Source organism: Heptranchias perlo, chromosome X, assembly GCF_035084215.1.
Source record: "Heptranchias perlo isolate sHepPer1 chromosome X, sHepPer1.hap1, whole genome shotgun sequence".
NCBI classification, from domain to species: domain Eukaryota; kingdom Metazoa; phylum Chordata; class Chondrichthyes; order Hexanchiformes; family Hexanchidae; genus Heptranchias; species Heptranchias perlo.
The window spans coordinates 17514560-17541459 of record NC_090370.1 but is presented as its reverse complement, the minus strand read 5'-3'; the positions used below and the strand labels follow the sequence as shown (position 1 = coordinate 17541459).

Sequence of the window (26900 nt, the reverse complement as noted above, 5' to 3'; positions counted from 1 at the left end):
TTATTTATATTAATGATTTGGATGAGAATTTAGGAGGCATGGTTAGTAAGTTTGCAGATGACACCAAGATTGGTGGCATTGTGGACAGTGAAGAAGGTTATCTAGGATTGCAACGGGATCTTGATAAATTGGGCCAGTGGGCCGATGAATGGCAGATGGAGTTTAATTTAGATAAATGTGAGGTGATGCATTTTGGGAGATCAAATCGGGCCAGGACCTACTCCATTAATGGTAGGGCGTTGGGGAGAGTTATAGAACAAAGAGATCTCGGAGTACAGGTTCATAGCTCCTTGAAAGTGGAGTCACAGGTGGATAGGGTGGTGAAGAAGGCATTCAGCATGCTTGGTTTCATTGGTTAGAACATTGAATACAGGAGTTGGGATATCTTGTTGAAGTTGTACAAGACATTAGTTAGGCCACACTTGGAATACTGTGTACAGTTCTGGTCACCCTATTATAGAAAGGATATTATTAAACTAGAAAGAGTGCAGAAAAGATTTACTAGGATGCTACCGGGACTTGATGGTTTGACTTATAGGGAGAGGTTGGATAGGCTGAGACTTTTTTCCCTGGAGAGTAGGAGGTTGAGGGGTGATCTTATAGAAGTCTATAAAATAATGAGGGGCATAGATAAGGTAGATAGACGAAATCTTTTCCCAAAGGTAGGGGAGTCTATAACGAGGGGACATAGATTTAAGGTGAGAGGGGAGAGATACAAAAGGGTCCAGAGGGGCAATTTTTTCACTCAAAGGGTGGTGAGTGTCTGGAACGAGCTGCCAGAGGCAGTAGTAGAGGCGGGTACAATTTTGTCTTTTAAAAAGCATTTGGACAGTTACATGGGTAAGATGGGTATAGAGGGATATGGGCCAAGTGCAGGCAATTGGGACTAGCTTAGTGGTATAAACTGGGCGACATGGACATGTTGGGCCGAAGGGCCTGTTTCCATGTTGTAAACTTCTATGATTTATGATTCTATATAATGGTATATACAATAGTATGTGATATACACAAAATAATATGTACGCAATTCTATATAAAATAGTACAAACAAAATATATATAAAATAGTATATATTAAATAATATATATAAAATAATATACATAAAATAGCACTTACAAAATCATGTATACAGCCTGGTGTGCACAAGCAAATTAAGAAGCAGCCTTGTTTCAGCCGCTCCTGTGGGTGGCGCTGCGCCCGGAGGTCCGCGCTGCCTGACAGAGAGAGCGGCAACAGGAGCCCTGGTAGGAGCGCGATGTGATGAGGGCCAGGAGGTCGGACCTTTCCGATTAAAGTTGAAGAGGAATCAGTCAGTCAGGCGGACGGACCGGACGGGTGGGCCGTGCCCAGTGTGCAGGTAAGAGGCCTGTCCGGCACTCCGCCAACTTCTTCATTCACTGTCCTCGTGGCAGGGGAAAAGAAATACTTTCTCTGCGCCTCAGGTTAAATCGATGCTTTCACCTCCCCCGGCCAGGCAATGGACTGTCCACACAGTGGGGCCGAGACAGACAGATCTGGAATGTACCAGCTCCTGTGCGGGGTTCAGGGGACCCTGGTACCTTGTCCTTTTCTGACCGGATGTCCTTGGCAGGTGTCTGGGTTCGGGATTCTTCGCCACGGAAGGAATGTGTTGATGTGTACTTTTTTATTTGAGCAGAAGCGTTGCCTCGAACGGGTTTTGATGGTGTCAGGGGTTGTGGATCGGTTGGCAGGCTGATGCTAATTGTAATGTGAGATGGGAAGTTACATTCTATAAAATGTACAGTACAGAAACAGGCCATTCGGCCCAACTGGTCTATGCTGGTGTTTATGCTCCACACAAGCCTCCTCCTTCCTCTAACCCTATCAGGATATCCTTCTATTCCTTTCTCCCTCATGTGTTTCTAGCTTCCCCTGAAAGGCATCTAAAATATTCACCTCAACTATTCCTTGTGGTAGTGAGTTCCACATTCTCACCATTCTCTGGGTAAAGAAGTTTCTCCTGAATTCACTATTGGATTTATTAGTGATGATCTTATATTGATGATCCCTAGGTTTGGTCTCCATCACAAGTGGGAACATTTTCTCTATGTCTACCCTATCAAACCCTTTCATAATCTTAAAGACCTCTATCAGGTCAGCCCTCAGCCTTCTCTTTTCTAAAGAAAAGAGCCCCAGCCTATTCAGCCTTTTCTGATTAAGTATATCCTCTCAGTTCTGGTATCATCCTTGTGGATCTTTTTTGCACCCTCTCGAATGCCTCTGTAGTCTTTTATAATATGGAGACCAGAACTGTGCACAATACTCCAAGTGTGGTCTAACTAAACATCTATACAAGTTTAACATAACTTCTCTGCTTTTCAATTCTATCCCTCTAGAAATGAACCCCAGTGCAACTGAGATCTTACAAAGAGAGCTCAACAGGGTTTGCACCTGGGCTGATCAGTGGCAAATGAAGTTTAATACAAATAAGTGCAAGGTATTACATATTTGAAGTAAAAATAGGAGGCTCATGTATCCCACGCGGGATACAGCTGGCCAAAGAGGAAGCTGGGTTAGATCCAAGGGGGAAGATGACTCATTGGTCACCAGTGTGAGACGGCAATAAATGAAGTGAATGGGGATAAAAAACCAAATCAGTTATATTCAACTTCCGAGGACCCCTGCTGGAACTGGGCAGGGCTTTGGTCAGGCTGCACCTGGAGTACTGGGAACAGTTCTGGTCACCGGGAGCTGGGTGAGGGTGGGGAGAATACAGTGCCTGGAAACAGTACAAGAGAGCAGCTAGGTCTATCGCTGGTGTGGGACAGCTGTGAGGAAAGCCCTCATCAGCCTTTAACTGAGAGATAAACAAGATACTGAATGGAACAGAGACAGTATACCTGGAGAAGCACCAGAATAGCAGCACAAGAGGGCACAGAGTTCAAGGTGTGACAGACACCAGGGGGAATTTCTTTAGACAGAAGGTAAAGAGCTGCAACACAGTTACCGGGAAGGGTGTGTGAGGCCTAGGGGTTGGACTTATTTAAGAAACAGCTGGATGCTGTTGTCAGAAGAGGTAGGGTTGGTATTTTTAACAATTCATTCTTGGGATGTGGGCATTGCTGGCAAGGCTGGCATTTATTGCCCTTGAGAAGGTGGTGGTGAGCCGCCGCCTTGAACCGTTGCAGTCCGTGTGGTGAAGGATCTCCCACAGTGCTGTTTGGTAGGGAGTTCCAGGATTTTGACCCAGCGACAATGAAGGAACGGCCAATATATGTCCAAGTCAGGATGGTGTGTGACTTGGAGGGGAACTTGGAGGTGGTGTTGTTCCCATGCACCTGCTGTCCTTGTCCTTCTAGGTGGTAGAGGTCGTGGGTTTGGGAGGTGCTGTTGAAGCCTTGGCGAGTTGCTGCAGTGCATCCTGTAGATGGTACGCACTGCAGCCACGGTGCGCCGGTGGTGGAGGGCATGGGTGCTTAAGGTGGTGTGGATGGGCTGCCGATCGAACGGACTGCTTTGTCCTGGATGGTGTTGAGCTTCTTGAGTGTTGTTGGAGCTGCACCCGTCCAGTTAAGTGAAGAGTATTCCATCACACTCCTGACTTGTGCCTTGCAGATGGTGGAAAGGCTTTGGGCAGTCAGGAGGTGAGGCACTCTCCGCAGAATGCCCAGCCTCTGACCTGCTCTTGTAGCCTCGGCATTTATGTGGCTAGTCCAGTTGGGTTTCTGGTCAATGGTGACCCCCAGGTTGTTGATGGTGGGGGATTTGGTGATGGTGATGCCATTCAGGGGGGTGGTCATTGCCTGGCACTTGTGTGTCACGAATGTTACTTGCCACTTATCAGCCCAAGCCTGGGCGTTGTCCAGGTCTTGCTGCATGCAGGCTCGGACTGCTTCATTATCTGAGGGGTTGCGAATGGAACTGAACACTGTGTAATCATCCGCGAACAACCCCATTTCTGACCTTATGATGGAGGGAAGGTCATTGATGAAGCAGCTGAAGATGGTTGGGTTTAGGACACTGCCCTGAGGAACTTCTGCAGCAATGTCCTGGGGCTGAGATGATTGGCCTCTAACAACCACAAACCATTTTCCTGTGTGCTAGGTATGACTCCAGCCTCTGGAGAATTTCCCCCCTGAAGTTTTCCTTCAAGAAGATCAAATGGGCATTATGTAAAGGAAAACCGGATAAATATTTGAAGCAGGGGAAGATACAGGGCTGTGAGGAGAGAGCAGATTGGTGTTAATTGTAGATTGTTCCAGCAAAGAACCAGCGCAGACACAACGGGCCAAATGGCCCCCTCCTGTGCTCTTATCTCATTAGGATTTTCTGAACTGGTCTTCTGACGTGGCGTACGGTCCACTTCAGGAGTGATGAGAGGAGAGTTGAGAGCAGCTCACAATAAGAATAAAACTGGATCGGACACGACAAAGGCAAACCAAGCCCAGTTGACCCTGCAAAGTCCTCCTCACTAACATATGGGGACTTGTGTCAAAATTTGTAGAGCTGTCCCACAGACGAGTCAAGCAACAGCCTGACATAGCCATACTCACAGAATCATACCTTTCAGCCAACGTCCCAGACTCTTCCATCACCATCCCTGGGTGTGTCCTGTCCCACCAGCAGGACAGACTCACCAGAGGTGGCGGTACAGTGATATACAGTCAGGAGGGAGTGGCCCTGGGAGTCCTCAACATTGACTCCGGACTCCATGAAATCTCATGGCATCAGGTCAAACATGGGCAAGGAAACCTGCTGATTACCACCTACCGTCCTCCCTCAGCTGATGAATCAGTCCTCCTCTATGTTGAGCACCGCTTGGAGGAAGCACTGAGGGTAGCAAGGGCACAAAATGTACTCTGGGTGGGGGACTTCAATGTCCATCACCAAGAGTGGCTCGGTAGCACCACGACTGGCCGAGTCCTGAAGGACATGGCTGCCAGACTGGGCCTGCGGCAGGTGGTGAGCGAACCAACACGAGGGAAAAACTTACTTGACCTCGTCCTCACCAATCTACCTGTCGCAGATGCATCTGTCCATGACTGTATTGGTTGGAGTGACCACCGCACAGTCCCTGTGGAGGCGAAGTCCCGTCTTCACACTGGGGATATCATCCAACGTGTTGTATGGCATGACTATAACAAGGGGACATAGATTCAAGGTAAAAGGCGGGAGGTTTAGAGGGGATTTGAGAAAGAACTTTTTCACCCAGAGGGTGGTTGGAGTCTGGAACTCACTGCCTGAAAGGGTTGTGGAGGCAGGAACCCTCACAACATTCAAGAAGCATTTGGATGAGCACTTGAAATGCCATAGCATACAAGGCTATGGACCAAATGCTGGAATATGGGATTAGAGTAGACAGGGCTTGATGGCCGGCGCGGACACGATGGGCCGAAGGGCCTCTATCCGTGCTGTATAACTCTATGACTCTATGACCACCGTGCTAAATGGGATAGATTCAGAACAGATCTAGCAGCTCAAAATGGGGCTTCCATGAGGCGCTGTGGGCCATCAGCAGCAGCAGCATAATTGTATTCCACCACAATCTGTAACCTCATGGCCCGGCATATCCCTCACTCTACCATTACCAACAAGCCAGGGGAGCAACCCTGGTTCAATGAGGAGTGTAGAAGAGCATGCCAGAAGCAGCACCAGGTGTACCTAAAAATGAGGTGCCAACCTGGTGAAGCTACAACACAGGACTACATTCATGCTAAACAGCGGAAGCAACATGCTATAGACAGAGCTAAGTGATTCCACAACCAACGGATCAGATCAAAGCTCTGCAGTCCTGCCACATCCAGTCATGAATGGTGCTGGACAATTAAACAACTAACGGGAGGAGGAGGCTCCGTGGACATCCCCATCCTCAATGATGGCAGAGTCCAGCACGTGAGTGCAAAAGACAAGGCTGAAGCGTTTGCAACCATCTTCAGCCAGAAGTGCCGAGTGGATGATCCATCTCAGCCTCCTCCCGATATCCCCACCATCACAGAAGCCAGTCTTCAGCCAATTCGATTCACTCCACGTGATATCAAGAAATGGCTGAGTGCACTGGATACAACGAAGGCTATGGGCCCTGACAACATCCCAGCTGTAGTGCTGAAGACTTGTGCTCCAGAACTAGCCGTGCCTCTAGCCAAACTGTTCCAGTACAGCTACAACACTGGCATCTACCCGACAATGTGGAAAATTGCCCAGGTATGTCCTGTCCACAAAAAGCAGGACAAATCCAATCCGGCCAATTACCGCCCCACCAGTCTACTCTCAATTATCAGCAAAGTGATGGAAGGTGTCGTCGACAGTGCTATCAAGCGGCACTTACTCACCAATAACCTGCTCACCGATGCTCAGTTTGGGTTCCGCCAGGACCACTCGGCTCCAGACCTCATTACAGCCTTGGTCCAAACATGGACAAAAGAGCTGAATTCCAGAGGTGAGGTGAGAGTGACTGCCCTTGACATCAAGGCAGCATTTGACCGAGTGTGGCACCAAGGAGCCCTAGTAAAATTGAAGTCAATGGGAATCAGGGGGAAAACTCTCCAGTGGCTGGAGTCATACCTAGCACAAAGGAAGATGGTAGCGGTTGTTGGAATCTTGTACAGGAGCTAATAGAATGACTGATTAACTTCTGTTTTGGGGTCCACAGTGCTAAATCTCAGCGTAGAAAGTGGAATGTTATGGCACAAAGATCAGGTTTTCTCCAGCATGTAGGACATCCCATGCAAAAGCTCCAGTCTCCTCCCCGATGGTGCGGTTGGGTAAATGTACCATCCAGTGTGGTACTGAGCCTTTCAGATGAGATGGTCCCAGGTTCGGTTTCTGGTCCGTGCTGAGTTTGCTCGGGTGACTGGAGGGGCGCTATTATTGGTCCTGAGCACTCATGGATTAGAGAGGGGAAAAGCAGCCTGAGTTTCTGCTCCTGATCACCATCCAGTGACCCCTGCTGGAAAATGAGTGCGTGCAGATGTTGGGTAATGACTGGGCGGCGATGCACGCCACAATCACATGTCCTGCTGACACATGCTGTCTCAGCCCACACAAGTGGCCACTAAAGCAAGGTGCTGAAGGGTGACTCCTGCCTGTGGCACCCGGAGTCGGTGCCTTCAGGAGAGGAGCAGAAAAACAACGCTGTCATTGATTAATTCAAGTTTGGCCAGATGTTTGAAAGGTTTTTAATCCCTAATTATTTGGACTCCTGCCAGCTCTGGAGTATTACAGCCATGTCCTAACTGGAGAATTCTGATCATGAATCAGTTCCCAGATTCATTTCAAAACGTTGGGTGAGATTGTGAGACCACCTCCAAACAAATCGGGGTCTTCGTGTAACCTTACGGGTCGCAAATCATCGTCCGTCTGATGTCTGAGCTGTCTGGTCGTTCGATGCTGCCCATTACTTGGGTATCACACAGTCTGTTCAGTAAAAGGCTTCAAAGAACATCATTAACTTTTTTGATTCTCAGTTACTCTTCACTTCAACCACCATCTGTGGTCTGTCCATGCAGTGAGAAGCTCCTGTGACATATGTATGTGTCTCTTGAGTGTGGACCCCATGGAGTTGCCCTCAGAGGGGTGTGTATGGTGTGTGCCTGTTCGTACAGGGGCATAAATCTAGTCGGTGCTTTTACTTGGTGTTTAAAATTGCCGTGTGTTTCAGGACAGGGACCTTCATGTGCTGTTCACCCCCTTTTACTCTCTCGCGATGGGTACATTAGTGGAGTGGTTATCTTATTGACTATTAATCCAGACAACATGAGTTCAAATCCCACCATGGCAGTTTGGGAATTTGAATTCAGTTTTTAAAAAAAAAATCTGGAAATTAAGATTTGGTCTCAATAAAAGTGACCACGAAGCTGTCAGATTGTCGTAAAATCCCAACTGGTTCACTGATGTTCTTTCTGGGAAGGAAATCTGCCGTCCTTGCCCAGTGACTCCAGTCCCACACCAATGTGGTTGACTCTTAACTGCCCTCTGAAGTGACCCAGCAAGTCACTTAGGTGTATCAAACTTTCTGGAGGGCAACTCGCGAGAGGCAATAAATGCCAGCCTTGCCAGCGATGTCCACATTCCAAGAATGAATTTTTACGAATGTTGCACTGTTGGTGCATTCGGTTCACTTTTAAAATAGAGCCCCACAGAGAGAGAGGACAGGAGCAGCTCCCTGTGTTTACATTATAGAAACCTTATCCCAGCAGCAGCATCTTCATAGCATCATAGAAATTTATGGCACAGAAGGAGGCCATTCGGCCCATTGTGAACCGAAAAAGAGCGATCCAGCTTAATCCCATTTTTTAGCACTTGGTCCGTACCCCTACAGGTGCACATCCAGGTACTTTTTAAATGAAAGGAATCTTACAACACCAGGTTATAGTCCAACAATTTTATTTTAAAATCACAAGTTTTTGGAGATTATCTCCTTCGTCAGGTGAGTGAGTGAATGAGAGGTTCTCAAATCACATATCTTATATTCGGCTGGGACACCATCACACCAATCAAAGGTGTCGTTGGTGTTCAGACAGGTTAGCCACGGAAAACAGTAGGTCCCAGTATACTGAATACACAATGGGTCAAATTACACAGACAGAGAGAAAGAGACTCGAAAGGCAGAGAGAGAGAGAATTTCCAGTTGTATTAAAAACAGACAACTTTTTTTTTCCTGCTGGTGGGGTTACGTGTAGCGTGACATGAACCCAAGATCCCGGTTGAGGCCATCCTCATGGGTGCGGAACTTGGCTATCAATTTCTGCTCGACAATTTTGCGTTGTCGTGTGTCTCGAAGGCCGCCTTGGAGAACGCTTACCCGAAGATCGGTGGCTGAATGTCTTTGACTGCTAAAGTGTTCCCCGACTGGGAGGGAACCCTCCTGTCTGGCGATTGTTGCGCGGTGTCCGTTCATCCGTTGTCGCAGTGTCTGCATGGTCTCGCCAATGTACCATGCTCCAGGGCATCCTTTCCTGCAACGTATGAGGTAGACAACGTTGGCCGAGTCACGGGAGTATGAACCATGTACCTGGTGGGTGGTGTCCTCTCGTGTGATGGTGGTATCTGTGTCGATGATTTGGCATGTCTTGCAGAGGTTGCCGTGGCAGGGTTGTGTGGTGTCGTGGACGCTGTTCTCCTGAAAGCTAGGTAATTTGCTGCGAACGATGGTCTGTTTGAGGTTGGGTGGCTGTTTGAAGGCGAGTAGTAGAGGTGTGGGGATGGCCTTAGCGAGGTGTTCGTCGTCATCGATGACATGTTGAAGGCTGCGGAGAACATGGTGTAGTTTCTCCGCTCCGGGGAAGTACTGGACGACGCAGGGTACTCTGTTGGTTGCGTCCCGTGTTTGTCTTCTGAGGAGGTCTATGCGATTCTTCGCTGTGGCCCGTCGGAACTGTCGATCGACAAGTCGAGCGTCATATCCCGTTCTTACGAGGGCGTCGTTCAGCGTCTGTAGGTGTCCATCGCGTTCCTTCTGGTCTGAGCAGATCCTGTGTATTCGTAGGGCCTGTCTATAGGGGATGGCCTCTTTGACATGGTTAGGGTGGAAGCTGGAAAAGTGGAGCATCGTGAGGTTGTCCGTGGGCTTGCGGTAGAGTGAGGTGCTGAGGTGCCCGTCTTTGATGGAGATTTGTGTGTCCAAGAAAGAAACCGATTCTGAGGAGTAGTCCATGGTGAGTTTGATGGTGGGATGGAACTTGTTGATGTTATCGTGTAGTCTCTTCAGTGATTCTTCGCCGTGGGTCCATAGGAAGAAAATGTCGTCGATGTATCTGGTGTATAGCGTTGGTTGGAGGTCCTGTGCAGTGAAGAAGTCGTGCTCGAACTTGTGCATGAAAATGTTGGCGTATCGGGGTGCGAATTTGGTCCCCGTGGCTGTTCCGTGTGTTTGGGTAAAGAACTGGTTATCGAAGGTGAAGACATTGTGATCCAGGATGAAGTGGATGAGTTGTCGGATGGCGTCTGGAGATTGGCTGTTGTTGGTGTTGAGTACTGAGGCTGTTGCAGCGATGCCGTCATCGTGGGGGATACTGGTGTAGAGTGCCGAGACGTCCATCGTGGTGAGAAGTGTTCCTGGTTCAACTGGTCCGTGGGTGCTGAGTTTTTGTTGGAAATCTGTAGTGTCGCGACAGAAGCTGGGGGTTCCCTGTACGATGGGTTTCAGGATGCCCTCGACGTATCCAGAGAGGTTCTCACACAGGGATCCGTTGCCTGATACGATAGGACGTCCGGGTGTGTTGGCTTTGTGTATCTTTGGGAGGCAGTAGAAGTCTCCCACGCGGGGAGTACGTGGGATGAGAGCGCGTAGGATGCTTTGAAGGTCCGGATCGAAGGTCTTGATCAGTTTGTTGAGCTGGTGGGTGTGTTCTTTGGTCGGATCTGCGGGTAACCGTCTGTAGTGTTCCTGGTTGTCCAGTTGTCGGTATGCTTCTTTGCAATCGTCCGTTCTGTTCTGTATGACGATGGCTCCTCCTTTGTCCGCTGGTTTGATGACGATGTTGCGGTTGGTCTTGAGAGCGTCGATGGCGTTGCGTTCTGGGTGACATTCTGGACTGTCTTGAGTGCGGCTGATGAATCTGGCGTTGACGCATCTTTTTAAATGAGTTGAGGGTTTCTGCTTCTGTCACCCTTTTAGGCAGTGAGTTCCAGAACCCCACCACCCTCTGGGTGAGAGAATTTCTCCTCAACTCCCCTCTAATCCTTCTACCAATTACTTTAAATCTATGCTCCCTAGTTATTGACCCCTCCGCTAAGGGAAATAGCTCCTTCCTATCCACTCTATCTAGGCCCCTCATCATTTTATACACCTCAATTAAATCTCCCCTCAGCCTCCTCTGTTCCAAGGAAAACAACCCCAGCCTATCCAATCTTTCCTCATAGCTGAAATTCTCCAGTCCTGGCAACATCCCCGTAAATCTCCTCTGTACCCTCTCTAGTGCAATCACATCTTTCCTGTAATGTGGTAACCAGAACTGTACGCAGTCGAATTAGCGTTTTATACAGTTCCAGCATAACCGCCCTGCTCTTATATTCTATGCTTCGGCTTTTTTTTAAATTTCAAAATATACTTTATTTTCATAAAATTTAAAGATACCACAAGTCCAAGGCAATACAATTTAAAACAATATGACACGGATTATACACAATACGATTCCAATATTACAATTTAAAACACAGTACATATCTTTTATAATACATGCTGTACAATACAGGGTGGAATGGCCTTACACGGAGGCCATTCTCCATAGGACCTTTGCGTAGGTTGCACCTCGATTCATTGCGTCCCGCAGCACGTACTCCTGGACCTTGGAGTGTGCCAGTCGGCAACACTCGGTCATGGTCATCCAGCTGAAGGAGCTGTCCAACAGGTTTGGGCGGACCGAGTTGATATCTGTCTCGCTGTCCCAGGGAAAAGCCCGTCGAGCGCAGTGTCCTGTGTTACTGAACTGTCTGTGCCTCGGCTAATAAAGGAAAGTATCCCATATGCCTTCTTAACCGCCTTATCTACCTGTCCTGCTACCTTCAGGGATCTGTGGACATGCACTCCAAGGTCCCTCACTTCCTCTACACCTCTCAGTATCCTCCCATTTATTGTGTACTCCCTTGCCTAGTTTGCCCTCCCCAAATCCATCACCTCACACTTCTCCAGATTGAATTCCATTTGCCACTTTTCTGCCCACCTGACCAGTCCATTGATATCTTCCTGCAGTCTACAGCTTTCCTCCTCACTATCAAACACACGGCCAACTTTTGTATCATCTGCAAACTTCTTAATCGTGCCCCCTACATTTAAGTCCAAATCATTGATTTATATTACAAAAAGCAAGGGACCTAGTACTGAGCCCTGTGGAACCCCACTGGAAACAGCCTTCCAGTCACAAAAACACCCGTCGACCATTGTCCTTTGCTTCCTGCCACCGAGCCAATTCTGGATCCAACTTGCCACTTTCCCTTGGATCCCATGGGCTTGTACTTTTTTGACCAGTTTGCGATGTGGGACCTTGTCAAAAGCCTTGCTAAAATCCATGTAGACTACATCAAAGGTGCAACCTTCATTGACCCTCCTTGTTGCCCCTCAAAAAATTCAATCGGGTTAGTTAAACACGATCTTCCCTTAACAAATCCATGCTGACTGTCCTTGATTAATCCGTGCCTTTCTAAGTGCCGATTAATACCATATCTCAGAATTTTTTCCAATAATTTGCCCACCACCGAGGTTAGGTTGACTGGCCTATATTACTCAGTCTATCCCTTTCTCCCTTTTTAAACAACGGTACAATGTTAGCAGTCCTCCAATCCTCCAGCACCACGCCTTCAGCCAGAGAGGATTGGAAAATGATGGTCAGAGCCTGTGCTATTTCCTCCCTTGCTTCTCTTAACAATCTGGGATACATTTCATCCGGGCCTGGCGATTTATCTACTTTCAAAGAGACAAAGCCCCCTAATACTTCCTCCCTCACTATGTTTATCCTATCCATCATTCCTCACTCCTCCTCCTTAACTGCAATGTTTACATCATCCTCCCCTCTTTGTGAAGACAGACTCCAAGTATTCATTATGAATCATACCCACCTCTTCCACCTCCACACACAGGCCCACATTTTTGTTTTGTCTATAGTGCTGTCAGATCTTGGGACATGGCCTTTCCTATACTTGGAGGTTAGTCGGTAGAGGGAGGACCTGCATGTCAGCTGCCCTCCTGCAACGTAAGAGAGCTGCTGAGAGAGAAATGTGTGCGTGTGTGACACAATGGATGTGAGTCAAACTCAGCTCTTGGCTGCGTCAGGGAGTTTTACAGTATTTTCCAGCCAGTCAATGATTACCCCACTGCCACACTTCAACAGGCTGACTGTTGTAAATTATTCACTGGCATGTCTGAGTTTTTGATTCTTCCAGCGATGGATCATTAACTATTTGACCTATGGTGTTTTTTTGCCTCTCCAGGAGATTGGGTGACTGTGGGATGGGTTTAATGGTGTGGGTGGATTGCACTGTGTCAGGATAGACCAGCTAGTCTTTGCCTGTGCTTTTGTTGAAGTGACTCTCAATTTCATTCACATCCCAACCAATCGGGTAGTCTCGGGAATTGTTCTACCATCTACTGCCAGGTCAATTTGAATTTTAAATTGAAGAGGCAGAGATCATTGCATCAAATCTGATTTTAACCCTGTGCTGTCCTACTTACACATTTCCCAGCCGTGGTTTGGCTTCCAAGCAGTTCCTTGAGTTTGAATTATAGCCGCTGGGAGCCAGCGTACCGCTCTGTGCAATGCCTGTGATATCTTCGAAACATCAAAGAGCATAACATACAATTAATTACTTTTATGTAAGCACACAAGATCCCACAAACAGCAATGAGATGAATGATCATTTTATTTTTGGTGGTGATAGTTGAAGGAGGAATGTTGGCCAAGAGATCAGGAGAATTCCCTGCTTGTCCCCCATGGGTCGAGTCTTGGTTTAACGTCTCATCCGAAAGAAAGGAAGTTTTGCATTTCTGTAGCGCCTTTCACGACCTGAGGACGTCCCAAAGCACTTTACAACCAATTAAGTACTTTTGAAGCGTAGTCACTGTTGTATTGTAGGATACGTGACAGCCAATTTGGGCACAGCAAGATCCCACAAACAGTAATGTGATAATGACCAGATAATCTGTTTTAGTGATGTTGGTTGAGGGATAAATATTGGCCCAGGACACCGGGGAGAACTCCCCTGCTCTTCTTTGAATAGTGACCCTGGGATCTTTTACGTCCACCTGAAAGGGCAGACGGGGCCTTGGTTTAAGGTCTCATCCGAAAGACGGCAACTCCGCCGGTGCAGCATTCCCTCAGTACCGTGCTGGGAATGTCAGCCTGGATGATGGGCTCAAGTCTCTGGAGTGAGGCTTGAGCGCACGGCCTTCTGACTCAAAGACGAGAGTGCTACCCACTGAGCCACGGTTGACACTCCGTGCCAGACTTGCTGGGTGTCTTGGAAATGGGAGAAAGAAAGCATTCTCTGGGATTACAGCAGAGTAATCTGATTTCTAAAATCTAAGATTTTCACTGTGCAGTGAACTTCTCAACCTGTGGTGAGTTGGTAAACACTCAGCCCTTGAAGCACAGTATTTAGCAGAACCCTGACTATTTGCTTTTGATGGTGGTTCTTCAAATTTTTTTTATGCCTCCCCCAGCAAAGGTGCTACTGCCTTCTGCCCAGGGAACAGTTCCCTCTGATACCTCATGTAAGTGGTCGTTCTTCATGTGTGAGCCTAGACAGTCCATGTTGGCAGGATATTTACCATGTGCCAAGCCCAGTTCTGTCCTGGCCCAACACGTGCTCACTGGATAGCGATCAGGAACGGGAATCCTAGTTGATTGTGTCAGCCGTGGCTCAGTGGGTATCGCTCCCGTCTGAGTCTGAAGTTCATGGGCTCAGACCCCACTCCAGAGACTTAAGCACAGAATCCAGGCTGACACTCCCAGTGCAGTACTGAGGGAGTGCTGCACTGTTGGAGGTGTCGTCTTTCAGATGAAACATTAATCTGCCCTCTCAGGTGGACGTAAAAAGACCCCATTGCACCATTCGAAGGAGGACAAGGGAGTTCTCCCTGGTGCCCTGGCCGATATTTATCCCTCGACCATTATCACTAAAACAGATGATCTGATCATTATCACATTGCTGTTTGTGGGAGCTTACTGTGCACAAATTGGCTGCTGGGTATCCTACATTATAACAGTGACTACACTTCAAAAGTACTTCGTTGGCTGCAAAGCGCTTTGGGATATCCTGAGGTCATGAAGGCGCTATATAAATGCAACTTCGTTTGTTCGTTCTTTCAGTTATCCCTCTCTCTGGTTTAGGGACAGTGAGACCAATTGTTGTGCTCTAACTGTTTAAACACCAAATGTTTTCCTCTCTCTGGCCTTTCCAGCTGCTTTATGCCATGTATCAACCTTGTGATGTAAAACTGTCATTGACTGTGGAAGACTTAGTGCACAGTAAGCAGTCAGAGGTGAGACTATTTTATAGTCCAATGTGTGACATAGTTGGGTTGGTGAGAGCTGCCAACGGTAACACAGTCTTGGTGACATTCCCGTTCAGCTGCAGCTTGTCACCAGTACCTCCTCCAACTGCCTTGTGCCCTTGATTTTCCAAACCCATTCCTGTAGTACACTGCGGCTATTGGTGCTGCAGAATCCACTCTCTTCTGGCCACGGACCTTCCCCGAGGACTGGGAAAGGTCGATATAGGCCGACACACTGCATTGGCAGAAAGTATTTGCAGGCTGAGCATTCAATGAGCCAGAAATAATGGTCTCTGCCTCTTGTGCATCCCCCATTCCCTTCGCCCCACCATTGGCGGCTGTGCCTTCAGTCGTCTAGGTCCTACGCTCTGGAATCCCTCCCGAAACTTCTCCGCTCCCCTCTCCTCCTTTTAAGATCCTCCTCAAAAGCTACCTCTTTGACTAAGCTTTCAATCACCCCTCCTTATGTCTCCTCCTTTGGCTTGGTGTCAATTTTTGTCTGATTACGCTATTTAAATGCAAGTTGTTGTAATGTGTTGCTGGCACCACTATGTATATTTGATGGTGGTTCTGCTGCCTCGAATGGCAGATATTGCCTCCTTGTCTGGATGCGTCTATGATGCCATTGGCCCCCAGCAAGAGGGTGTAAATACTATGGATTGCTGTCGTTATCCCAACTCCTATATAAAGGGCATATATAATGGAGTTTCAGCAAGGATTGGAGGCCACATTTAGGTTTGACTGTATACATGCTGTATTTGAATGATCAGTTTGGTCCAGGATCCCTGCCTTGTACATTTACCACGTGTGACAGTAAATACTATGCTCACACAATTATCACAGGTATGTTTCCTCCAGTGTGGCCTGTGGTTGTGACCGTCAGATTTATTGTTTGAGAGGAGGTGTCTGAGAGATGACCTTTTAGAGGTATGTAAGGTAGTAAGCAGTTTGGGAAAATTACTTCTAACTCAACGATGACGAGGGGAAACGGGTTAAACCGGGGAAAGGGGAATTTAGGACAGATGTCCGGAAGTTCTTTACACACTGATCAACATGTAGAATGGACTCTGGGTAGGGTACTGGACTGTAGGCGCAAACCCTGGACAATTGGAAGCTGTGCGAGGAGAATGGAGGGCGAGGATGGGCTGAATGGCCACTTCCAACTGTAATTATCGAGTGACACTTGGTCCCTGTCCAGCTCTCAAGGTTGGGTTATCACCATCTGAGGAAAATCCACTCGCCATGCTCTCCAATCACTTTGGGACACTGCTGTACAACTGAGAAATAGGGGATGTTGGTTACTGAGACTTTTTAAAGCTTTGTCTGTCCCAGTGACCCTCTCATTGCAACCCTGTCTGTCCCAGTGACCCTCTCATTGCAACCCGGTCTGTCCCAGTGACCCTCTCATTGCAACCCGGTCTGTCCCAGTGACCCTCTCATTGCAACCCGGTCTGTCCCAGTGACCCTCTCATTGCAACCCGGTCTGTCCCAGTGACCCTCTCATTGCAACCCGGTCTGTCCCAGTGACCCTCTCATTGCAACCCGGTCTGTCCCAGTGACCCTCTCATTGCAACCCGGTCTGTCCCAGTGACCCTCTCATTGCAACCCTCTCTGTCCCAGTGACCCTCTCATTGCAACCCTGTCGGTCCCAGTGACCCTCTCATTGCAACCCTGTCGGTCCCAGTGACCCTCTCATTGCAACCCGGTCTGTCCCAGTGACCCTCTCATTGCAACCCGGTCTGTCCCAGTGACCCTCTCATTGCAACCCTGTCTGTCCCAGTGACCCTCTCATTGCAACCCTGTCTGTCCCAGTGACCCTCTCATTGCAACCCTGTCTGTCCCAGTGACCCTCTCATTGCAACCCGGTCTGTCCCAGTGACCCTCTCATTGCAACCCTGTCTGTCCCAGTGACCCTCTCATTGCAACCCTGTCTGTCCCAGTGACCCTCTCATTGCAACCCTGTCTGTCCCAGTGACCCTCTCATTGCAACCCTGTCTGTCCCAGTGACCCTCTCATTGCAACCCTGTCTGTCCCAGTGACCCTCTCATTGCAACCCTGTCTGTCCCAGTGACCCTCTCATTGCAACCCTGTCTGTCCCAGTGACCCTCTCATTGCAACCCTGTCTGTCCCAGTGACCCTCTCATTGCAACCCTGTCTGTCCCAGTGACCCTCTCATTGCAACCCGGTCTGTCCCGGTGACCCTCTCATTGCAACCCTGTCTGTCCCAGTGACCCTCTCATTGCAACCCTGTCTGTCCCAGTGACCCTCTCATTGCAACCCTGTCTGTCCCAGTGACCCTCTCATTGCAACCCTGTCTGTCCCAGTGACCCTCTCATTGCAACCCTGTCTGTCCCAGTGACCCTCTCATTGCAACCCTGTCTGTCCCAGTGACCCTCTCATTGCAACCCTCTCTGTCCCAGTGACCCTCTCATTGCAACCTTTTCTGTCCCAGTGACCCTCTCATTGCAACCCTCTCTGTCCCAGTGACCCTCTCATTGCAACCCACTCTGTCCCAGTGACCCTCTCATTGCAACCCGGTCTGTCCCAGTGACCCTCTCATTGCAACCCTCTCTGTCCCAGTGACCCTCTCATTGCAACCCTCTCTGTCCCAGTGACCCTCTCATTACAACCCTCTCTGTCCCAGTGACCCTCTCATTACAACCCTCTCTGTCCCAGTGACCCTCTCATTACAACCCTCTCTGTCCCAGTGACCCTCTCATTACAACCCTCTCTGTCCCAGTGACCCTCTCATTACAACCCTCTCTGTCCCAGTGACCCTCTCATTACAACCCTCTCTGTCCCAGTGACCCTCTCATTACAACCCTCTCTGTCCCAGTGACCCTCTCATTACAACCCTCTCTGTCCCAGTGACCCTCTCATTACAACCCTCTCTGTCCCAGTGACCCTCTCATTACAACCCTCTCTGTCCCAGTGACCCTCTCATTACAACCCTCTCTGTCCCAGTGACCCTCTCATTACAACCCTCTCTGTCCCAGTGACCCTCTCATTACAACCCTCTCTGTCCCAGTGACCCTCTCATTACAACCCTCTCTGTCCCAGTGACCCTCTCATTACAACCCTCTCTGTCCCAGTGACCCTCTCATTACAACCCTCTCTGTCCCAGTGACCCTCTCATTACAACCCTCTCTGTCCCAGTGACCCTCTCATTACAACCCTCTCTGTCCCAGTGACCCTCTCATTACAACCCTCTCTGTCCCAGTGACCCTCTCATTACAACCCTCTCTGTCCCAGTGACCCTCTCATTACAACCCTCTCTGTCCCAGTGACCCTCTCATTACAACCCTCTCTGTCCCAGTGACCCTCTCATTACAACCCTCTCTGTCCCAGTGACCCTCTCATTACAACCCTCTCTGTCCCAGTGACCCTCTCATTACAACCCTCTCTGTCCCAGTGACCCTCTCATTACAACCCTCTCTGTTCCAGTGACCCTCTCATTACTCAACCGGGGATTTTCAGTTGCTCTCTGGACCCAACAGTGCCCACCGCAGACCCTTACACTGAGGTCAAGTTGAACACAGAGCCGACCTGTCGAGGCCGGATGTGCAGTTTTCACATTGTAGGTCAGTACCGAGCTCCTGATGTCGGTGTCAGACGTTAGTCACAATTTTCAATTTTAAACAGCTGTGAATGTTTCACCGTTTCCACCAGTGCTGCTGTGCAGATCCCCCATACAGTGGAAATGGGAGTCCTAGCTGGTTTCAGATCTAATTCTGCTTTAAACTATTCTGTGTTGGGAATATTACATGAACAAAGGCCCAGAGTGGCAGACATGTTAGCAATTCATTGATAATTGCATTATTCAGACTTCAGAGGTCAGGGTAGGGAGTAGACTTTGCTTTAAACCTTTATCAGGAAAAGCCAGATACTGGACAATGAGTTGCAAGAAAGGGTGAGGAGGCTCTCGAGATTGGGAGAGATAGAACCTTATCTTGTACACGGCCAGCAACGTTAGACTTTACACGAGGAGCTTATTTTTTGCTTTTGTTTGCAGCATGACAGTTGAGATGTCCTATTGGAGGAATTGGTGATCTTTAATACTGTGTGTGTCAGCCATGGCTCAGTTAGTCCCCCTTTCACCCCTCAGCCAGAAGGTGGAGGTTCAAACCCAACTCCAGGACTTGAGCACAAAACAAAATCCAGAAAGACACTCCCAGTGTATGGGGCAGTGGGCAATGGTAGTGTATGGGGCAGTGGGCAATGGCAGTGTCTGGGGACTTTGTATGGCTGTGTGTGTTTGAGGCGGGGGTGGGGGGGGGAGGTGGAGGGTGTGTGTGTGTAGCACGTTGGGGGGGAGGGAGGGAGGGAGGGAGGGAGTGTGTGAGTAGTGGATCGTGCCTGGGGTCAGTGTGCGGCAGTGGGTAGTAGCATGGTGGTGAAGAGATTATTGGTGGCCTATCCAAGGAGGTGGCAATGACGCCACTCCCTCGGGGAATGGCTGTCGATAATGGAGGAGTGAAGCAGCAGTTTGGGGGTAGTGGTGAATCCTCCTCTATGTTTTTTGTTTCGGTTTATAACTGTGCACAGAGCCTTGGCTCAGAATACACAAAGTCCCTTTCTCTCTGTGTGACAGAGCTGAGTAGCTGTACTGTTGTATACAGTATGTGAGGAAACCCATAGAACTCCCTCAGTCTCATTGGGTTACTGTAAAATTACAACTTTTTGCACTCCGTGCAGGTTTGAGACTTCAGAACCAGAATAACTTTTTTAAAGAAACTTTGTAGCCTGTCCTCAGATGTGTTGGCATCTTGATAAAGAACAAAATCTACGTCGTAATTACTTAATTGAGTGCTGTACGAGAAACGGCATATTTCATGAGAGTGGAGCTCAGATTCTTGAAACGTGGTCCAATTTGTGTCCCTCGCCCCCCCCGAAGACAGCGAGTCTTGCTCAGGTACAGTTCCACATTATCCCCTTGTCACGTGGCCATTTTACGTGCGGGAGCCTGGGCAGTGACGATTGGCAGGCTATTTGATTATTCTGTCCTGAACCAAAGTCCATACCCATGCACACTATCCAACAGAGGTCATCAGATAAACATCGGGCATGACAACCCTGGCTTGTTTACCCTTCTCTCATGGTGTTGAGCTTCTTGTGTTGTTGCGTCTGTACTCATCCAGGTGAGTGGTGAATATTCCATTACATTCCTGACTTGATGTGGAGATGCCGGTGATGGACTGGGGTTGACAATTGTAAACAATTTTACAACACCAAGTTATAGTCCAGCAATTTTATTTTAAATTCACAAGCTTTCGGAGACTTCCTCCTTCCTCAGGTAAATGAGGAAGGAGGAAGTCTCCGAAAGCTTGTGAATTTAAAATAAAATTGCTGGACTATAACTTGGTGTTGTAAAATTGTTTACAATTCCTGACTTGAGCCTTGTTGGAGAGGCTCTGAGGGATCAGGAGGTGAAGCACTCGTCGCAGAGTACCCAGCCTCTGCCCTGCTCTCGTAGTCACAGTGTTGATATGGTTGGGATGATCAGGAGTGGGACCCCTGGCTGATTTGCCTCCTCCCCAGCGCAGCGAACTGAACCCAATAGTTGTGAGATCAGCTAAGTTAGACTCCAGAATTGAGCTGTTATGCACTGAGTCTTCCGGTGAGCTAAGGCTGACAAAGATTTTAATATCACAAAGCATTGCGAGCTAAGTAGGACAGAATAATGTGTTGTTGAGAAATGAAATTGTGGAGGGCCAGAGGTGCTTATTACTGTCCTGGAAGAAGGGAGGGACTGTAATGAGTGCCTGACTGCTGGTAATGAACATTGTGCTCAGCCGTACTGTATTTCTGCTAACAGCTCTCATACTATTTTGGGATTTTTTGAGCCACTGTGATTTGTTTTCTCAAGCAAAAGCACTTCAAAGTTATCTGTGCTGTGACTGCAAGAACTGGCCCCAGCTCATTTTCTTGGCTACATGTAGTCTCCCCACTATTCCTGGCCAGGATGATGGTGATTGGGTAATTCCCCCGTCAATCCTGCCTGGAGACCGCACTGCTGTAAGTGAGTGGGATTGATTTTACGCACATAATTTGTATGATGTAACTATCCTCCACTCACTGCATTTTTCTGGAGAAATCACCCTGCTTTTATCGGGAGAAGTTGCTGCAGTTTCGGCTATGAGTTAGTTCTGTTTGCTGCAGTTCGTAGTCTTTTTAAATACACTCTGTAAATAAGCTTTGTTTGCTGCAAAATAGACTTTTTAAAATTCGTTCATGGGATGTGGGCGTCGCTGGCGAGGCCAGCATTTATTACCCATCTCGAATTGCCCTTGAGAAGGTGGTGGTGAGCCGCCTTCTTGAACCGCTGCAGTCCGTGTGGTGAAGGTTCTCCCACAGAGCTGTTAGGAAGGGAGTTCCAGGATTTTGACCCAGCGACGATGAAGGAACGGCGATATATTTCCAAGTCGGGATGGTGTGTGACTTGGAGAGGAACGTGCAGGTGGTGTTGTTCCCATGTGCCTGCTGCTCTTGTCCTTCCAGGTGGTAGAGGTTGTGGGTTTGGGAGGTGCTGTCGAAGAAGCCTTGTCGAGTTGCTGCAGTGTATCCTGTGGATGGTACACACTGCAGCGACAGTGCGCCGGTGGTGAAGGGAGTGAATGTTTAGGCTGGTGGATGGGGTGCCAATCAAGCGGGCTGCTTTGTCCTGGATGGTGTCGAGCTTCTTGAGTGTTGTTGGAGCTGCACTCATCCAGGCAAGTGGAGAGTATTCCATCACACTCCTGACTTGTGCCTTGCAGATGGTGGAAAGGCTTTGGGGAGTCGGGAGGTGAGTCACTCGCCGCAGAATACCCAGCCTCTGACCTGCTCTTGTAGCCACAGTATTTATATGGCTGGTCCAGTTAAGTTTCTGGTCAATGGTGACCCCCAGGATATTGATGGAGGGGGATTCGGCAATGGTAATGCTTTTGAATGTCAAGGAGAGGTGGTTGGATACCCTCTTGTTGGAGATGGTCATTGCCTGGCACTTGTCTGGCAGGAATGTTACTTGCCACTTATCAGCCCAAGCCTGGATGTTGTCCAGGTCTTGCTGCATGTGGGCACGGACTGCTTCATTATCTGAGAGGTTGCGAATGGAACTGAACACTGTGCAATCATCAGTGAACATCCCCATTTCTGACCTTATGATGGAGGGAAGGTCATTGATGGAGCAGCTGAAGATGGTTGGGCCTTGGACACTGCCCTGAGGAACTCCTGCAGCAATGTCCTGGGGCTGAGATGATTGGCCTCCAACAACCACTACCATCTTCCATTGTGCTAGGTATGACTCCAACCACTGGAGAGTTTCCCCCCTGATTCCCATTGACTTCAATTTTGCTAGGGCTCCTTGGTGTCACACTCGGTCAAATGCTGCCTTGATGTCAAGGGCAGTCACTCTCACCTCACCTCTGGAATTCAGCTCTTTTGTCCATGTTGGGACCAAGGCTGTAATGAGGTCTGGAGCCGAGTGGTCCTGGCGGAACCCAAACTGAGCATCGGTGAGCAGGTTATTGGTGAGTAAGTGCCGCTTAATAGCACTGTCGACGACACCTTCCATCACTTCGCTGATGATTGAGAGTAGACTGATGGGGCGGTAATTGGCCGGATTGGATTTGTCCTGCTTTTTGTGGACAGGACATACCTGGGCAATTTTCCACATTGTCGGGGAGATGCCAGTGTTGCAGCTGTACTGGAACAGTTTGGCTAGAGGCGCAGCTAGTTCTGGAGCACAACTCTTCAGCACTACAGCCGGGATGTTGTCGGGGCCCATAGCCTTTGCTGTATCCAGTGCACTCAGCCGTTTCTTGATATCACGTGGAGTGAATCGAATTGGTTGAAGACTGGTATCTGTGATGGTGGGGATATCGGGAGGAGGCCGAGATGGATCATCCACTCGGCACTTCTGGCTGAAGATGGTTGCAAACACATCAGCCTTGTCTTTTGCACTCACGTGCTGGACTCTGCCATCATTGAGGATGGGGATGTTTGCAGAGCCTCCTCCTCCCGTTAGTTGTTTAATTGTCCACCACCATTCACGACTGGATATGGCAGGACTGCAGAGCTTTGATCTGATCCGTTGGTTGTGGAATCGCTTAGCTCTGTCTATAGCATGTTGCTTCCGCTGTTTAGCATGCACGTAGTCCTGAGCTGCAGCTTCACCGGGTTGGCACCTCATTTTTAGGTACGCCTGGTGCTGCTCTTGGAATGCTCCTCTGCATTCCTCGTTGAACCAGGGTTGATCCCCTGGCTTGTTGGTAATGGTAGAGTGAGGAATATGCCGGGCCATGAGGTTACAGATTGTGCTGGAATACAATTCTGCTGTCTGCTGATGGCACACAGCACCTCATGGATGCCCAGTTTTGAGCTGCTAGATCTGTTCTGAATCTATCCCATTTAGCACGGTGGTAGTGCCACACAACACGTTGGATGGTGTCCTCAGTGCGAAGACGGGACTGCGTCTCCACGAGGACTGAGCGGTGGTCACTCCTACCAATACTGTCATGGACAGATGCATTTGCGACAGGTAGATTAGTGAGGACGAGGTCAAGTAAGTTGTTCCCTCGTGTTGGTTTGCTCACCACCTGCCGCAGGCCCAGTCTAGCAGCTATGTCCTTCAGGACTCGGCCAGCTCGGTCAGTAGTGGTGCTACCGAGCCACTCTTGGTGATGGACATTGAAGTTCCCCACCCAGAGTACATTCTGTGCCCTTCTGTTTGCTGTGAGTGCTGCTATAAGTCTCGTCCCCCCCCCAACTCATTGGCTGACACAGTGGTGTCAATGGGCACTCCGCATTTTCTCCCCTCTTCTTCTGAAGGTGGTGACTCATAATGGGCTATAGTTCCAGAGGACCTCGTAGTCTTCTGGTACCTCTCTCAAATTCGCAATGTGAGTTTTCTCTTTTCCGATGTTAACTAGCCTGCTATGTCTTTCCAGCATTTGCAGTCTTCACAGTGAGAAGTAATGTTATATCAGGGTCTTTTCTGCCCCCCTTTACCCTGGTTACTTTAGCTACTGTATTTATATTATTCTCAGGTGAGCCTTGCTCCCCGTGGCCTTGACAGTGTCTTCAGTGGCCCTGATACCTGGATAAGTTTCTCGTAGTGAGTCCAGGATAAGGAACTGAACACCTTTCAGTGCATTGTTTTAGTTATTGGATCTATCCTGTTCCTCCACAAGGAACTTTCTTCCGTCTTTGAAAAGCGGCCGAGCAACAGATCATGTTTTGGACTTAACAAGCGCATTTCTTTGAACAATAAGTGAATAAATAAATATATAACTAATATATTTACAGTAGATTTACTAATCTACAGATCAAAAGATATAATCAACTACATAAATGCAATGTCAATGCTAAGCTAATATTTTGAGGTTAAACTTTACATATGCAGTTACTTTCTTATACTTTCCAACTGCGGCAACTGGTCTGATCTATCTCTTTTGTAGTCAATTTTGACTCTGTTCAACGTTCGAGACTGACACCATAATGGTTAATAGCCGTATGACTTTATTTAGCGCAAGTAAGAATCAATACCGTACAGTATTTAAGCAGTAATTTACAAAGCACAATTGAGAATTATCTGACCCGTTGTCCTTTGGGTAGAAGCCGCAACCTCGTTCCCCGTTCCTTCATGCACGTTCTCTCGTTTACCTGCCTGGTACTTTCTTCCTGTCCTCTACCCTGAGTCTGATGGGCTGGCTACTTATACACTGAGTTAACCCCTGGCCCCACTTTTCACTGCAGCAAATTTAAGCCACATATAGATGGTTCCCTTATCAGAACTTTTAGGGGCCCATCAATCGTTGTTCCTTGATTCTGGAATGCAGTTGCTTAGTGACATGTTTGGACAAAGAGGCCCATCCTTTGTTTCACTGTTTTTCCCTCAGATAGCATGGTTGTGTTTTTAACCACAAGGATTACTGCACTAAGGCTGCTTCCTGTTGTTTCTTACCCATAACCCCGTTCAGTCTAACCCTTTGAATTCCTCATACATTTGTGTGAAAACTATATTTCCTTACACTCAAGATTCTAAATCAACTGAATGATTCGACTATTTAATCTACATAATTGTCAGCTCAATTGAAAAGGAGCTGTCCATCATACATCTAACTGAACCAGTCTCACAGCATGCTTATGTTTGAAAGGTGTGGCTTGGTTCCTCCCTCGATTGGATGCCTGGGCTGTACGACACGAAGCCCACAGACAGCATAGCCTCCCAGTCCTTCCTGTCCTCTATCACGGAAGTCTTAGAGGCCAGTGAGCGGGAGAGCACGGACAGGCCACTGACCTTGGATGAGCTGACCAAGGCTTTCCAGTCCTTTGAGAAGAGTAGAACTTCTGGAAGCGACGGTTTATCGGTGGAGTTGTACTCGGCTCTGTGGGACTGGATAGGCCTAGACATGCTGGAAGTGTACGGGGGTATGCTTCTGGCAGGCAGCATGTCCGAGTCCATGAGGAAAGGCATCATCACCCTCATCTATAAGTGGAAGAAATCAAAAATTGGCAACCCATTTCCTTGCTAAATGTCGACTACAAGATTCTGTCTAAGGCCGTCGCCAACAGGCTCGAGTCTGCTTTGGAGCTGGTGATCCATCCCGATCAGACTTGTACTGTACCCGGTAGGAAGATCTCTGATAGCCTGGCGCTGCTCAGGGATACAATTGCCTACATGCAGGACAGAGGGGTGAGCACCTGCCTCAACAGCTTGGACCAGGAGAAGGCCTTTGACAGAATATCCCACATGGACATGATGGACTTGCTCTCCAAAATGGGGTTTGGGGAGAGAATCCGCGATTGGATCCGACTGCTCTACGTGGACATCGTAGCGCAGTCCTAATCAACGGGTGGGAGTCGGAGAGCTTTCCGATCGGATCTGGAGTCAGGCAGGGCTGTCATCTCTCTGCAGTCTTGTTCATACGTTGTATCGAGCTGTTTGTCGCGTCCATCAGGAAGGATGCAGGTGTCAGGGGTGACGATCCCAAGCAGAGGAGGCTCTCCGATTAAGGCCTCCCTGGACATCGATGACTTCGCCGTCTTCTGCTCCGATCAGCAGTCGGTCCACACATCGATGGGCATCTGCGACCATTTCGAGCTGGCCTCGGGCCAGAGTGAACTAAAATATAAGCAAGGCCATGTTCTTTGGCAGGTGGGAGGCCTGGTCCCTCGTCCCCTTCACCATCAGGTCCGACTACCTGAAGGTGCTGGGGATATGGTTCGGGGGCCCTCTGGCCTGCACAAAGAACTAGGAGGAGTGGATCGCCAAGGCCAAACAGAAACTTGGTATGTGGGTGTGGCGATCCCTCTCCATAACCGGCAGGAACCTGATAAGGTGTGAGGTACTTGCGGTGTTGCTCTACCTGACCGGGGCCTGGCCCATTCCCCACAACTCCGCCGTCACAGTCATCCGAGCTATCTTCCACTGTGTCTGGAGGTCCAAGGTAGAATGTGTCCACAGGGCCACCATGTACAAGCCCCCAGACAAAGGAGGGAAGAGCGTCCCCAACGTCTCTCTGATCCTGATGGCCACGTTTGTGTGTGGCTGCCTCAGGATACGTGTAGAACCCCAGTACGCAAACACCAGGTGTGACTACATGCTGGGTTTCTCCCTGTCCAACACTGACCGTTCTGTCCGACTGGACCGTCCTGTTTTCCTCCTTTCTCCACCCGGCCCCCCCCCCCCCCCCACACCTGTCCCAGGTGGAGAAGTTCCTGAGGAGGAGCCCTTTTGACCACAAGGCTTGTCACAGTGGTCGACACAAAACTTTCTCAGAGTCCTGCAAGGAATGAGAGGGTGGTCTCATTCGGTTTCTTCCCTGACCAGACGGTCGATGCCATTTGGCAGAACGTCTCGTTGCTGGAACTGACCAACAAGCACCAGGATGTAGCCTGGATGGTGGTGAGAAAGGCTCTCCCATTGCGGTCCTTTCAACACGCACGGAACCTCAGCGCCACCGCGAGCTGC

At 48.9% G+C, this 26900-nt stretch overlaps 1 protein-coding gene across 3 annotated transcripts in view; it reads left to right on the top strand.

Moving 5' to 3' along the window:
- The first annotated feature begins 1214 nt into the window (after positions 1–1214).
- LOC137307320 (natural resistance-associated macrophage protein 2-like) overlaps positions 1215–26900 on the top strand; it is a 224919-nt gene continuing 199233 nt past the window's right edge. For 2 of the 3 annotated variants that reach the window (XM_067976793.1, XM_067976792.1), the window contains exon 1: positions 19991–20085. In XM_067976793.1, the coding sequence (XP_067832894.1) occupies positions 20043–20085 (43 nt within the window). In that variant the 5' untranslated portion in view covers positions 19991–20042. Of the gene's footprint in view, positions 1358–19990; positions 20086–26900 lie in introns of those variants that run through there. The other variant, XM_067976794.1, reaches the window with a different exon arrangement.